This window comes from Epinephelus lanceolatus, chromosome 6, assembly GCF_041903045.1.
Source record: "Epinephelus lanceolatus isolate andai-2023 chromosome 6, ASM4190304v1, whole genome shotgun sequence".
Taxonomy (NCBI): Eukaryota; Metazoa; Chordata; class Actinopteri; order Perciformes; family Serranidae; genus Epinephelus; species Epinephelus lanceolatus.
This window is the reverse complement of record NC_135739.1, coordinates 30,050,912-30,065,950: the sequence shown is the minus strand read 5'-3', so window position 1 is coordinate 30,065,950 and position 15,039 is coordinate 30,050,912. Positions and strand designations below refer to the sequence as shown.

At 40.9% G+C, this 15,039-nt stretch overlaps 1 protein-coding gene across 1 annotated transcript in view; it reads left to right on the top strand.

Moving 5' to 3' along the window:
* raver2 (ribonucleoprotein, PTB-binding 2) overlaps nucleotides 1-15,039 on the top strand; it is a 129,550-nt gene that overhangs the window by 95,319 nt on the left and 19,192 nt on the right. The window contains exons 6-11 of the mRNA XM_033621981.2: nucleotides 41-161; nucleotides 4,583-4,665; nucleotides 4,757-4,855; nucleotides 5,645-5,756; nucleotides 10,164-10,513; nucleotides 14,438-14,546. Coding sequence (XP_033477872.1) covers nucleotides 41-161; nucleotides 4,583-4,665; nucleotides 4,757-4,855; nucleotides 5,645-5,756; nucleotides 10,164-10,513; nucleotides 14,438-14,546 — 874 coding nt within the window. The remainder of the gene's footprint in view (nucleotides 1-40; nucleotides 162-4,582; nucleotides 4,666-4,756; nucleotides 4,856-5,644; nucleotides 5,757-10,163; nucleotides 10,514-14,437; nucleotides 14,547-15,039) is intronic.

The following is a 15,039-nucleotide window of genomic DNA, read 5'->3' as shown; positions in this document are numbered from 1 at the left end:
TAACTTGTGTATATGTGTGTATTTTCATTTTGTTCTCCAGATTCTGAGTAATAGGAAAGGTCTGCTACCAGAGCCCAACATAGCCCAGCTGTTGACCAGTATGACCAACCCTGCTGCCCTGCAGATCCTCATGAGGCCGTACCACACTGGGAAAAGAGGCGGTATGTGCTGCTGCAGGGAGCATGGACCAGCTTTCAAACCCCAGAAATTATCATATACAGACTTTATTTTAACAAAGTTTGACTTTTTTAACATACCCACTAATTGTTTCGTGAGTCGTGACTACTTTCAGCCCACTGAATTATACATAATGACCTTCATCAAAAATATGTCATGTAGTGTACAACACCTTGGGCTATTAGTGTGCAATGACCTTGTGCTAGCTTGCCCTGACATACTTTATCACAAGCTGGAGGGGAGGGCACCAGAGAGGAGTGTAGATAGAGATCAACTGGTGGTGTCACATATTCACTTTGAAGTAAAAGGTTTGGTCAGGAGAAGAGATAACCACCCACACAGTGAAATGACAGCAGCGTGACTATAAGAAAATCATAGCAAAAGAGCCAGGCAAGGTTTGGCGTCGCCCTTCTGCCTCTCTGTAATACTTTCCTACACATGATGATAAAACACAGGCCTACTTAAACACTAAAGCAAAAGCTAATATAAACATTTGGGGCAAAAAAGAAAAATAAAACTAATTTTATATATACTAATATAAGATATATAAAGTCAGAATAACAAAATGTTTTAATGGTGAATGAATATATAGCGAAATTTACACTAATTAGAAAAAAACACAAATGAAAGTAAATTATTTTTAAGAGTGGAAAACTAGAACCTGACTATGACATAACACCCACTGAGGAAGTCTGTTTGATGTGGTTGAAAGCTTTAAGAGCAAGCTAATGAGTTAAGACGTGGAGATTTCTGAATTTGCAGCCCTTGCAACCAATGTTAACATCCTGTAAAATCTAAAGCTTTTGTTGTGCATACATTTAGTATGCAGCCATGGATGGATTACTTGATGGGCCTAATGAGCACAGCTTCAGCCCCCCCTGGCCTTCACCTGTAAAGTGTCACTCAAATGAACATGTACAAATCATGAAGAGACTCAAAACGAGCAACAAAAAGAGACTGCGGAAGAACTGCAAAAAGACACAAATTAACTACAAAAACAGGCAAAACAGCAAATTGACACAAAAAACTACAAAGAGACAAAACAAGGATACACAAAAAATGAGCATCACATTAGTTTAGGCAGGACACAATGTCAAGCTCAGCTCACATCCCAGCTACATCAGCTGATCTCAAACAGCCCAATCAACTGATTGAGCAGCTGATAAATCAATGATTCCTTTCTATGCAACCAGTTGCTGCTGCTCTCCCTGCCTTAGGCTCTCCGTGTAGGCGCATGGAAGGGCAGGGAGGTGTGCTCTCTCTTCCTTAAGGCTTTCCACGTAGGCACGCAGAAGGGTGGAAAAGTGTGCTCTCTCCGCCTTATGCTTTCCATGTAGGCGTATGGAAGGGCAGGGAGGTTTGCTCTTTCTGCCTCAGGCTTTCCTTGTTTGGGCATGGAAGTGCAGGGAGGTGTGCTCTCTCTGCCTTAGGCTTTCCACTTAGGTGCGTGGAAGAGGCTTTCTGCATAGGCCAAAGGAGGCAGAGAGGCCCCAGAACAGAGCCATACTGCCAAAGATAATACTGCAAATGGAAATTACGTTTTCTTTGACTAAAGTGGTCCTGACTGAATTACCTCAAAGAGACACACAATGACTACTGTTTAAAGAGAGACAAAATGACAACAAGGAGATACAAAATGACGTCACACAACATTACCACAAAGATATACAAAACCAGAGAAAGATGCCCAACAACTACAAAGAGAGACCTCACAAAGTCTGTGTGTCTTGCTTCTGTGTAGGAGAGGTGGTTGGGCCTTTTGTATATCTCTGCCCAGGGGCCCAATGTCTCATAATCCACCCATGTTTGCAGCTAGTGCAGTTCCCTTGTTAAGGTGCAACTAAAAACCTTTAACTTTAAAAATACTTCATCAAATTTGCATGTATGATGCATTTTTTCTTTTTTTAATGATCTTTGATATTTTAAAGCAAATTCTGAACTCCGTCTTTTGTGTCATCTCTCCGCTCCTGAGGGGTCTTGGAAGACAATCAAAGATCCACTGAAAGAGTCCGTCCCTCTGTTAGACCCTCCTATATATTGTAATCACCTCGTCGACTGCTTCATTATTTGATGAATGGCTAATCAGGTATTAAAATGAAATCGTGTGACATTAGTGGAACAAATGAGAACAGGAAGGAGAGAAGATGGTGGAGGTGGGGGAAGCTCTCTTCAAAGAAGTGCACGCACAATTAAAGTCTAAAATTAGGACCTTGATTAAATGTTAAACTTTCTCCACCTAGTCTGGAAGCTACCATTAGCATTGACGCTTACATTTATTATGAGGAGGCCTTGTGATCCCGAGAAGTAACACACACGCACACAAAAGCTAAAGAGAGGGGGTGTGTAGGTGCAGGGTGGCAGTCGCCTGGAGGTGAGAGAAGCCTTGCTGATATGAATCCTAAACTGGGAAAATGTGTTCAAGTATGTGAGTGGGCAAGCCCTCCTTAATTTTGAAGTGTATACATGATTTTCCCATTAAATAGAAATATTGTTTTTATACTTTATCTTAAGAACAAGACATACAAGTAAGAATTGATGAATGTCAGTGTTCTGGTTGTTGCCATGGTGATTCGGTAAGCAAGAGGATTGTTTATTCTGTCTGCTGATAATAATAATTAAAAAAAAACCTGTAACTGCTTATTTTCAGCATTGTGCAATTCAAATTATTCAGCACTCACACATAAAACTTCACAGTGTGTTGAAACAGTTTTATCAAACCAAAATTTGGTAGTACTTTGTCTTCTCTCAGACTTGAACAGCTTCAGCAGCAGAAGAAAACAGGTGTTTGGTCATTACTTTATTCTTTTTGGAAGAAAAGACAATTATTGGTGCACAAACATGCACAGATGTAACCATTTCACTAGATCCCTCAGCAACCAGGTTGTCTTTATCACAGCTACGTGGCAAACTAATCACACTTCAAATAAAAGTTTAAGACCACAATGGGTCTTGAGGTTTTGCATTAAAACATAAGTGAAACTGTGAAATCAGTATTGGACATCAAATTCAGTTATTTTGATTACAAATCAGAAAATGATGAGACAACATGTGGTCATTAGACCACAAAATTACAAAAGCCGTAGTAAGAAAACTGGTTTCAGAAAAGCATAGAACTCTTACTGTAAAATAAGTTATATTGTCTCATACCATTGAGATTGGCAAAAACACTACAACTGCCCCAACCATTTATATTAGGAGACATGTGCTGGAGATTCAGAACCTATGCCTTTTTTTTTTTTTTTACAGAAATCCCCCAAAAATTACAACGCAAACATGCTGCAAATGAAAAAGAGTGCTGCAGAAAGCTAAAGCGAATACATCAACAGCAAACACACTGCAAATACAGAAACGATGCAAAGAAAAAAAATACACAGACCACAAAAACAAATGCAATAGAAAAATGCTGCATATCTGGTCAACGCAACAGTTATCCAGTCTTCTTGGGGGAGGGTGCTAAGTAGCTGCATCAAGATCCCGCCCCTTTTTGGAGGGGTAGAAAACAGAGGATCCTATAAATAGATATCAATGCAGTATGACGTGCTTTTGCATTATAATTTTGAAAGGTTTGTATGCATTTATTGTTTATTAGCTAAATGTTGTTTTATAAACATGTCTGTTTTTATTTGGGCATTTTTTTAAATGTAAATGTTCCATTCGCGGTCCCAAGCAGCGTTGTCTCGTCTGCCTCCATCATGCGACAAAGCAACTGTGGCCTTCAATGACTCACCAGGTGAAAGGGCACCACAGAGCACAATTAATCAGTGTTAATTTTTTTAACGTGTTCTTCTGTGATTTTCTGTGATTAATTAATTGAAATTAACGCGTTATTTCGACAGCCCTAATATTTACATTGCAGGGACTGATTTATTTATTTTTACAATTTAAAATATCTCTCTTGAATTCATGCATTTTTACAGATGAAGACAGTAACTTGCCAAATTGTAAAAACAGCCAGTGATGTGCTGCAGCTAGAGGCAGCTTCTATTGTTTTTAAAGGAAACTGTCAGTGCTCTTAATAATGACAGACCATTTGAAGTTTGCATTTTTCTGCTTTTCTTCTCCGTATTGATTATTTCGTTGTCGTTTGTTTGAGCTTCTTTTCAACGGCATCATCAACATCAAAATGAAGTTCAAACTTGGGAAAAAAGTTCTGGGGGAGGCAATTTGCTTTGTGCTAACACAATATCCTCATATTGCTTTACTTGTGCTTGTTATGAAACAGAGGGCCGTGCGATTGTTTGACATGGGCTGTAAATGACTGATGGATTGGTTGTCTGACTAATAATTCTGCCTGTTGAGATGATGATTGATTAATGCATTAGTGGAAACCAAAATGCAAAACAGAAAATCTCACAGAGCAGCTGTGATTGATGTTTTTGTTCGTTGGTTGTCTGTGTTTTTAAAGGGAAGTACGGGCGTCACACCAGCCTGCCGTTCCTCAGACCTCCTCTCACCACGGCTCTGCTCACACTGGGAAAAGCACACCAGGTCACAATATCATCAATGAGTTTTCTTTGTGTATGTGTGTATGTGTGTGTTGATGTTTTTTTTCTTTACAATATTTTTCTTTACCTTTCAGAGCGCCATGCTTGGGAACGGACTGGTCCTCCAGAACCTCCTGCATATGCAGCTCGCACAGCAACAGCTTCTTCACATCAAAGACAAACGCATCAGCAGCGTAAGACACCTGTTTGTTGGTGTGTGTGTGTGTGTGTGTGTGTGTGTGTGTGTGTGTGAGTGTTTTATGATTCGCAAAGGTTAGTGGTGAGGGTGAGACATAGTTGCGGGCATGTGCATATGTGCTCTTACCTTTTCCTCTTCAGCACTTGATGCATAATGAAACTAAACAATCACCAAAAACCATGCAACCTAATTGCTTCTTCTCTGTTTGAAAGGAAGACCTTGAGGTGTTGGAGTTTCCATCCACATTCTGATTTGCATATTTCAAAATGTCTCTGGTGTTTGCTTTAATTGCTGAAGTGAAAGTTAAAAGTCACAGTGACTGATGTTTGGAACATTTGATGCTTTAGAAACTGGATGGTGACGATTCAGAATCTAGCGAGGGAGAATCCTGTTTATTTTTCTCCCTTTCTTTTTTAACCCTCCGTCACCCCTTCGCTTTTCATAAAGTGTTTGTGCTAGGCTTTTTCCTTTCCACTGTTTTCCTAATCATTTCCTCTGACTTTCCAAACAATATATACAGCTGTAATGGGGCCGAGGAGAATGTTAAAAAGAAGATAATACATACTGTTTACATTTTATGTACAGCTGAATTATTTTCCTCTGTAGTATGTATTCTGTTTCTCTTTTGTAATTGTGTCATTTAAACTGTATGCATGATAGTTGAACACTCAGCTGTCTCTCCCTCATCCTCTCTCTTATCTCTAATCTCTGTCTACCTTCTCCTTTTTTTGCTTTGATAACTTTTCCTCTCTGCATCCCCTCCTCTCCTTTCTCTCCTCCTCAGGTCTCCAGTCTGCTCGGGGACCCGTCCAGGCTGCTGATGCAGAAAGCTTTGTCTTTGCGGCCTCCAGGCCTTGTGCCGCTGGGGAAAGGCCTCCTGGGAGACTCCCCTACAGGTGAGCAGGGCCAAGTAATCAGTATGCCCTCATCAAATGACTTGGTGTCATCAGTGCAGACTAATGAGAGCACAGTGAGACCTGCAGCACGTTTCTCTTTGGTGTCTTTGTCAATGCTGTATTTATCAGATTCATTTGGTTTTCTTTTTTCACTTCTTCAGTCATCTGCCAGTGTAAGAGCATTAAAAAACTTTTGATGAGTTAGTTCTGCAGTCACAGCACCTTGTTTGGTGCTGTAACACAAAGCAGCGCATGCAATTTCTTGTAACAGGAGCAGGTGGCACATATAATAATGTCAGATCAAGGCTGATAGTGGCTATGCAGCTGCTCAGTGACTGCCTTTTTTTTTGTCTCTACTGAGGTCTCAATATGAATGTGGAAGTGATTCATTGATGTCAAAATGACTGAGGTTATCTTGAACTTGTTGCTTTTTCAGATTAGATCTTTGAAATATCAAAACAGTTGTTTTTCAAACACCATTTTATATTCTAAGCATAGATTAAAGTTCCAGTGTGTCGGGTTTAGAGGGATATACTGGCATAAATGGAGTATGTTTTATTTAGTGTATAATCAGCTGAAAATTTGAGTCGCAGTGTATTCATTACCTTAGAATGAGCTGTTTAGCTCTTCATAGAGAGCGGGTCCTCATTTACAGAGATCGCCATGTAGCACCCTCATGTTTCTACGGTAGCCCGGAACGGACAAACTCAACACTGTCTCTAGGGCTATTCATGTTTTCTAATGTCAGCCACAGTAGTTTGTAGCCCCTCCATGACGAGGGTGTCATATAATGACTTTAACATTTTTTTCAGTGTTCTCACCAGTTTAAGTCACTATGTCCTTTTGTTTCGGAGAGGAGACAGCTCGGTAAAAACCTCTTGAATTTCTGAATCGGAAATAAGGTGAGCACTAGGGGTATGCCATATCATCTTGTTCATGATAATACAGGTTTTTTTTTTTTTAATATCATATGAAAAATTCATATCCTGATATTTGCGATAGTTGGACTTGTTGGCATATTGATGTCATACTGTTACCCATGGCAACAAGAGGCATGGCTGAAAGAGAAATAATAAGCAAGTCTGTGGTGGTTCCAAAAAAGGAGCAGCTTCAGTAGTGTGGAATAAACTTTGGTGTCCTGAATGTTTTATGAACAGCCCCGGACTTCTCAGACTCTTTTAGCAAGTTACCATAAGATACTCTCCCTCTAGAGGCAACTCATTCAGCGGCTCCTCTGGCAGCAGCACAGCATTTCTCCCTCTCCTTTGTTATAAACCTTTGGTAATGTAAACCTATATGACGGCGGCGGCCTGACAAAAAACCACATATATGTGAATGAACGATAGTTATGGTAGCATAACAGCCTGTCACAGGTTACAGCGTGATGATGGAGGGGAAAATGGCGGAGCATAAAGGTCCAGGTGGGAAAAAAAACAATTCAATCATTCAGGATTTTGCTTAAAAAGAAGGATATCACCTGTTGATTTATATATGTATGTAGTTCCCAGGGTACAGTATTTTGTATTTGGGAGCTGTTTAAATGTGTAATTGTGGTAGATTTTATTTTGTTGAACTATTAATATCATATACAGAATCCAAATCTCACTCTGAGATACTGTTGTTTTATAAACTAAAGAAATGAGAGATCAGTTTTGTTTAGTATACAATACTGTTTTCTGAAATTAGTAATATTTTTTTTTTTTTTTTAACCAATTTGTCATATCATCAATAATATCGTTATCACAAAAATACCCTGAAATATCGTGCTGTTATTTTAGGGCCATATCGCCCACCCCTAGTGAGTCCTCAAGAAGTTATACAAGAAAACAGGTGAGCGCACATTAGCAGGTGCTGGGCAAGGGGCTCATCTCCGCCATATGAAACAGCATAAGAGAAACACTGATTTGTAACATGAAGCTGATTTATTCAGTGTTTTTACCGGTTTAAATAAACTCATCTGTTTGTTTTGGAGAGGAAGAGACCTCTGCGGATAATACGGCTCCCGGTAAAAACCTCCTGAACAATGAACACTGAAGGAAGTCTAACCAGGAGAAGTTTCAGCTGATTGCAATCTGCAGTACTCACCACTAGATGCCACTAAATCCCCCTAAATCTTACACACTGTTCCTTTAAGTAATGTTAATGACCAGCCTTGTGTATACTGCTCTGAAACTAAGCACTGTTTTGACCAAACATTGGCATAGCACAGAAAAGGGGACTGCAATATACTTAATGTGTTTTTGTGTGTGTGTGTGTGTATGTAAAGCAACTTTCACCTCCACAAAAAAACAGAACCATTACCTCTTAGATTCACCCTCATACAATCTTGACAGCCTCCTTGTTGAATGTGCCTGAATTAAAAGCCAATATCCTGTTAAGGCTGTTAAGATAAGCCAGCTGCACAACTTCATATCCCAACACAAACCCAAATTTTGATTTGAAAAATAAGCTTACATAAACCCAAGCTGTGACATCCTGTTTCACAAAGTAAAGCGACTACATATGCCTCAGTATCCCAAAGAGTATTTGCATTTCGTCATGAAAAGGGCTTCCTTTTTCTTGCTGGGTGCGAATTTCTCATTTGACGTGTTGCAGCTGGGAGCTGAGTATTTGTGAACAATAAAAAGGATGTGAACACAGAAGATGAGGGGGTTATACGTGTAAAGCGATATGTAAATAGCCCTCAATCATAATATGTTAATGTCAGGTGTCAGGGTTGCCCCTGTGCAGATTCCTGAATGCCTCACAGTCGCACATTACTGTACAACACATCCCCGGGAAAACTGCAGTTCATTTACAATTCAAATCTCCAGCTGAGAAAAGCTCTGTTGTTTTAAATGGAAATGATACATCACAGACACAAGCATGTGTGTGCATGTGTGCGGATGTTTTGTGTGTCCCTCTTTGATTGTGTGTGTGTGTGTGTGTGTGTGTGTGTGTGTGTGCGCATGTGTGTGTAATGTGAGGCTTTTATCAGTGCATGCGTCTGCTGGGATTGTTAGCTTAAGGCTTGTTAGAGCTGATTCTCTTATTGTGCTGTGGAGGCCATTTGTCACAGCAATATTGGATTTATAATAAGTGTGATTGTGTGTGCAAGTGTGTGTTTTCACCTTGAGTGTGTGTGTGCATCTTTAAGTTATGTGCGCTCTTATGTCTGCGTATGTTTGTTCTGTGCTTGTGTGTACATATTTGTGTTTATTAAACCCTGGAGTGAGTGAAATATTGGGAGTGTGGAGCAAAGTGCTGGGCTGTAAATAAACACAATAAGTGATGATGTACGAGCTGGAAACCCATTCTCAAATATTACAGCTGGCTCTGCAGAGACGCTCGGGCTGAGCTCTCAGTTTCCAGCCTGTCTGAGTGATTCGTCTCTGACCAGGGGAGACGGAGACGCTGATGCTCATCAGTAAAAAGCATTTCACGTGTTTATCTGGCATCTCTCCTCATCTTGCTTTCGTTTCCTTTCACCTCGTTTGCGTTACTTTACATTGCTCCTCTTTGCTGTATTTTATGTATTTCCTATATTTTGCTTTTCCTAACTTTAATTTTTTTCCTGCTTGTATCATTTTTCCTTCCTTTCTTTTCATTTTCTGTGTCTCTATCTTGTACTTTGTCTTCCCTTTCATTTCCTTTTCTGGACTTTGCTGTTTCCTGCCTTTTGTTTTTATTTTTATTTTTTTTTCCCTTTCAATTTTTCTGTTTTGTTGTTTTCTTCTCCTTTCCTTTTAATTTCCTTCTTCTCCTCTACTTGCCATTGCTTTCTTTCCCTGTCCTTTTAATTGTTTTTCATCTTTTCCTTTCGTTTTCCATTTGATTTCTTAAATTTAACGTTGCTTCTTCTTGTTTCCTTTCCTTTTTCCTTTCCTTTTAATGTCCTGTCTTATCCCCTCTATTATATTGGTTTCCACTGTTTTCTTTCCTTTCCTTTACTTTCCTTTTTTATCCTTTCCTATCCTTTCCTCTCGTTTCCTTTGTTTTCATTTCCTTTCCTACCTTTTCTTTCCTTTGGTTTCCTTTGGTTTCCTTTCCTTTCTTTTCCTTTGTTATCCTTTCCTTTCCTTTCCTTTGGTTTCCTTTCCTTTCCTTTGATATCTGTTGTTTTTCATCTGACTCTTTTCCTCTTTCTTATCCTCTCTATTACATTTCCATTCTTTTCTTTCCTTTCCTTTGTTGTCCTACATTTTTTTGTTTTCCTTTCCTTCTTCCCCTTGCTTTTGCTTCCTTTCCTCTCCTCTCCTCTCCTCTCCTCTCCTTTCCTTTCCTTTCCTTTCCTTTCCTTTCCTTTCCTTTCCTCTCCTCTCCTCTCCTTTCCTTTCCTTTCCTTTCCTTTTCCTTTGTTTTCCTTTGTTAACTTTCTTCTTGTTTCCTCTTTCTTTCCCTTTTCCTTTCTTCCCTCTCCTCTCACAGAGTTGGGCCAGGAGTCAGTGCCACCGTCTACCCACAATTCCACAGTAGTGGTGTCGGCGGCAGGTGTGATGCCATACCTCCAGGGTCGAGCTGGAGGGGGAGAACAAAACAGCAGCCATTCTATCTCCACAAACCCTTCTGCTTCCTCCTCTTCTTCTTCCTCCTCCACCTCCTGTGACAGGCAGCCAGCTCCTCCTGGGACCATGGTGAGCTCCCATCCGCAGGGACAGAGCTACTCCTTGGGTATAAGTAACTCAGGTCTCGGCCCGCCTCCACCTAAACCCCCTGGAGGAGTTTATACATCAGCAGGCCAGCACAACAGCTCTGATGGCTGCCCCCTGGCTGGCATGGTGAGAACAAATCATTCACACACAGCAAATACTGAACACTCTGCTGTCCCTCCACTTCTGCATCTCACATTATTCTTTGTCACCTCTGTTTCTCTCCGTGAGTCATTAGTTGTCTCTCTGGTTGACAGATAATTAAACTGTTTTTAGAATCCATGAATAGTTGCTTGTTGTGTTTAAAATGATGTGTTAAACCAGGGGGTGGCCAACCAGTCAGAGACCAAGAGCCACAAAAATTACAGTGGTAGTACAAAGAGCCACATCATACACCTGTGCTTACAAACGCACTCCCTCTCTCACACAAACACTAAATGACATAAAATCAAAATCCATACATTTCCAATTTTCAAAGCCAGATTTATTTATCTCACACACAAATGAATAACCATGAATAGAGATACACACAAACACAGTCTCTCCCTCTCATACTGTCTTTCTCCGTCCCCCCTCCACACCCACAGTCTCTCCCTCTCCCACTCTCTCCACACACATCCACACAGTCTCTCCCACTCTCATACTCTCTCCAGATTAGTGTTGTCACGGTACCAAAATTGGGACCCACAGTACGATACCAGTGAAAGTATCATGGTTCTGAGTAGTATCACGATACCACAGCAAAGATGAGGCAGATGTGCCTTTTGTCATTTATAAAAAGATAAATCACTTTTCTATAATACATCAATGATATTTCAATGGAATAAATTACTTATTGACTTATTCATACTTCAAAAACAGCATCAATAAGTGATTAACATAGGGGGGATCAAAATAAAATAAATAAATAAAATAAAAATCAACCAGCCACCCTCCTCCCCTGACAAGTAAAGAACAGTCCCTTCATAAGTAAAGAACAGTCCCTAAAGTGCGGTGAGGTTTGTGGGCCGTTACCTGACACAAAGAGAAATGTGAACGGCTCGTTTCTCCTCTGACACGCCACATACCTGTTTGCCGCCATGGCTCGGCTGTTCAGGTATTTCTAGGCAGTCATGACGCCAATTTATTCACCTGGAGCCGGCGCCGGTATGCCATTATCTTGCGCCGCGGAGCACTATGGCCATTATTGGCCAGCGCATGGACACTCACCCTCCTTTGATTGGACTTTGAACTTATCCCACAGTAGTGGCACCATGTCATGTACCGTGGTGTTTAAGTAGCAGCCTACTGCGGTCTACCGTTGGTACCAGTATACCGTGCAACACTACTCCACACACATCCACACACAGTCTCTCCCTCTCTCATACTCTCTCCACACACACGCACACACACACACACACACACAAAGACACGCATTTCTTCCCTGACATTTTTTGTTGTGTGATATCGCCACCGCGCTGCAGTCCTGCATTCCTCCCGAACTCCACACCCTCTCACCTGCCTGTGCACACTCCTCTCTCTCTCACTCGCTCCACTTAAGCCTGTTACATTTCTTAAAGGGCCATACGCACTCATAACAATAAATTGATTTTTTTATGACGGAAGAGCCGCACGCCGATGGTTTTAATTAATGGATCGAAGAGCCGCACACTGATAGGCAAAGAGCCGCATGCGGCTCACGAGCCGCGGGTTGGCCACCCCTGTGTTAATGTCTGAAATATTTTCAGCTGACTAGTTTTAATTCTTGTGATAGGGTCCTAAATATGCTCATAATGGCGAACTCACATATTGTGCTGAAGACTGAGGCTAAAGCTAAAGTTACCATCATCACCAGCTGGTGATTTAAGTAACTTAGAAGACACAGAAATAAAGAAACAGTGTTGTATTGCAATGCAGAGCAAGTTAGTTATAGCTTACATAATAAAAAAGAGACAAAAAGACCAGACTTAAACTAAATATTTCATCCTAACCCTGTTTGGCTGCTAAACCCACGTTAGCTTATATAAGCTTATGTTTTCACTTAACAAAAGAAAAGACTTTTGACTGATGACTATCCAATGTTTTTGCTAAACTTAAGGCTCTCTGTGGTAACATATGCTGGGGTTGCTGGAGTATAAAATACCCTGAAGTTAACAAAGAGCAGGACAGAATTGTTAACGTTAGCCTGAAAACATCCTGGATTGGCTTCCTGTATGCTAGTCACTACTGTTATATGTATTAATGTATTTTCTTGATTCTGTGCTTCTTGGCCTTGAAAGCAATTTTTAGGTCCTTATTCTGTAGGTAGTTAGCAGGAAAGGCAGACAAAAGCACTGGTTAATCCATGGCATACACTTTTGCTTTTATGTTTTTGGGTTAGAAAGAAAAAAAGGACCAACTTACAAACTCTTTAGATCAGAGGTTTTCAAACTTTTTGTGCCCAAGGCGCACCAAAGGGCAAGCCAATATCTCAAGACACACCTGTATTTATATCTGTGCACAATGGCTTCTGTATCATGTGTTATCACCCTTATCATGACATAAGAGGACAAAAATAAGAAAAAATAAGACAGGTAGCTTTTGTGATACTGTTTTTTTTTTTTCTCTTTTCTTTCAGTGGTAGGTTGACTTCGCTGGTGCTTTGTTGTAATTTGCTCCGTACAGTCAAGCGATCCATTGTCCCACTCACAGTTTTCTCCTTATAATTGTTATCATGGCTATCACACTGGCTGCCAATCACAGCTTTTGATATGTCACACACATACAATTCCCACACATGCAAACTGTGACAAATAGGTTCCCTGTGAAGATTTTTTAAATTAAATTAAATGACATTTTTTTAACTTTTTATTGGGAAATGGGTATGCACGACATAGTGATCAAGTCAATTAAAAATTAATTCATAACTTTTTGTATAGGCCCAGTTGAATATTGCAATACTAACATGTGGCTAATATCACAAAATCCCACGGCACACCTGGATTGGCGTCACAGCACACCAGTGTGCCGGGGCCCATCATTTGAGAACCACTGCTTTTGACGCAGGGTGCCTGGGGCAACCTCTAGCTCACCTGGTAGAGTGCGCCACATATAGACTGAGTTCTCTGCAGCAGCGCGGGTCAGATTCCAACCTGCGGCCCTTTGCTGCCTGCCATCCCCCCTTTCTTTCCCCACTTTTCCTGTCTATCTTATCTGCCCTGTCAATAGTGGAAAAAAATCGGCCAAAAAATAAAATGCTGAGTGTCAGTCTTATTGCAGCCCCATGCACACATAGATACGGTTGCTAAGCTGTGACTGGATGATCAGCATAATGGGCACTGTTTTGTGATATTTTATAGATTAACCAAAAAAACTGGTTGTTTCAGTCCTTCTCTCTCTTTCTATCCAGCTGTCTCTTGCAAACAGGTATTTATTTGTAGTTTAGCTGTATTGGGTCTCGACTTCATTCAAAACACCCTCACACACATCAAGTGAGCATATGAATCAACAGCTTCAGCCCCGCAAGGGCTCCTCCATTGGGAAATTCCCATAATGCACTTCTATTTCACCCTTATTTACAGATACAGTACGAGGCCTTCTCTCCTCTGCTCTCTCAGTCTGTTTACCTTCCTGTTTACCTGACCACCTCTCTGCACACACCATCTGCCTCCATTCTCCTCTACATCTCTGACTCTGGCCTGGTTTCAATAAAGCGCTGCTATGCTACCATCATCATCCGTAATAAGTCAGTGTACAGAGATAATCACAGTGCTAACATTCTTAGGGGAACTGATTCCACTCCCAGCGCTGTCTTCTCTGAAGTGTCTTTAATGGAGGGAAAGTGTAATTAAACAGAGAGTACAATCCTCCCAGGTTTCCACAGCCTCTTCAGCACTTCATCAGAATCTTTGCAACATTAAAAACCTTACGTCCAGGTTGGTTGGTATGTAGCTGTGGTTGAAAATCCGAGATAAGAGTAAGGATAGAAAGGGTGCAGTGGTGGATCAGAGGTTGAAGGGCAAGCTGACCAGTAATTCAATTTGCTTGACCTGCTAATGGCATTGTGAATAAACCTTTAAATCTGTTGCTGTTTAGGTAACTGGTGGTCAGGGCTCTCTGTTGGGCGATCCTCCTAAAGAAGTCAGACTGCCTTCCAATCCTTACCTGAACCTGGCCAGTGTGATGCCAGGGGTGGTTCTCCAAGGTGAGCATGCAAACACACAACAAGTGATCTTATCTTATTGTACGTGCAATCAGCTATATTAATGTCGCTCTTGTAGTACTTTTAAACATCTAGCAAAAGCATATAAATTCTTACGCAATGTTGGAAAAGGGGGGTGTTGCTCCAGGGGTGGCTAACAGCAGAAATACATGGGATACAGACGTACTACATACTAAAGCTGCTGCACTGACCATGGAAGCTGTGCTTGCCCACCTGGTCATCACATGGGTCGTCCTTTTTTTACGCAGCTGGTCTTTTTTCTTCTCTGCATGCTGCTTGCAGCCCTCCGACAAGTAAAACCTACAGAACTGTGTAATAAACAAGTACAATCTGCTTTAAAAGGATTCAAATGAGCACCTCATTGTACCAAAGGCAATGCGAAGCAGCAGAGCAACCTTGTGGGTGTTTTTACATTTCACATTTAGCAGTCAAATCAATACTTCCTGTAGTTGAAACGATCCGGTTAATTAATTCA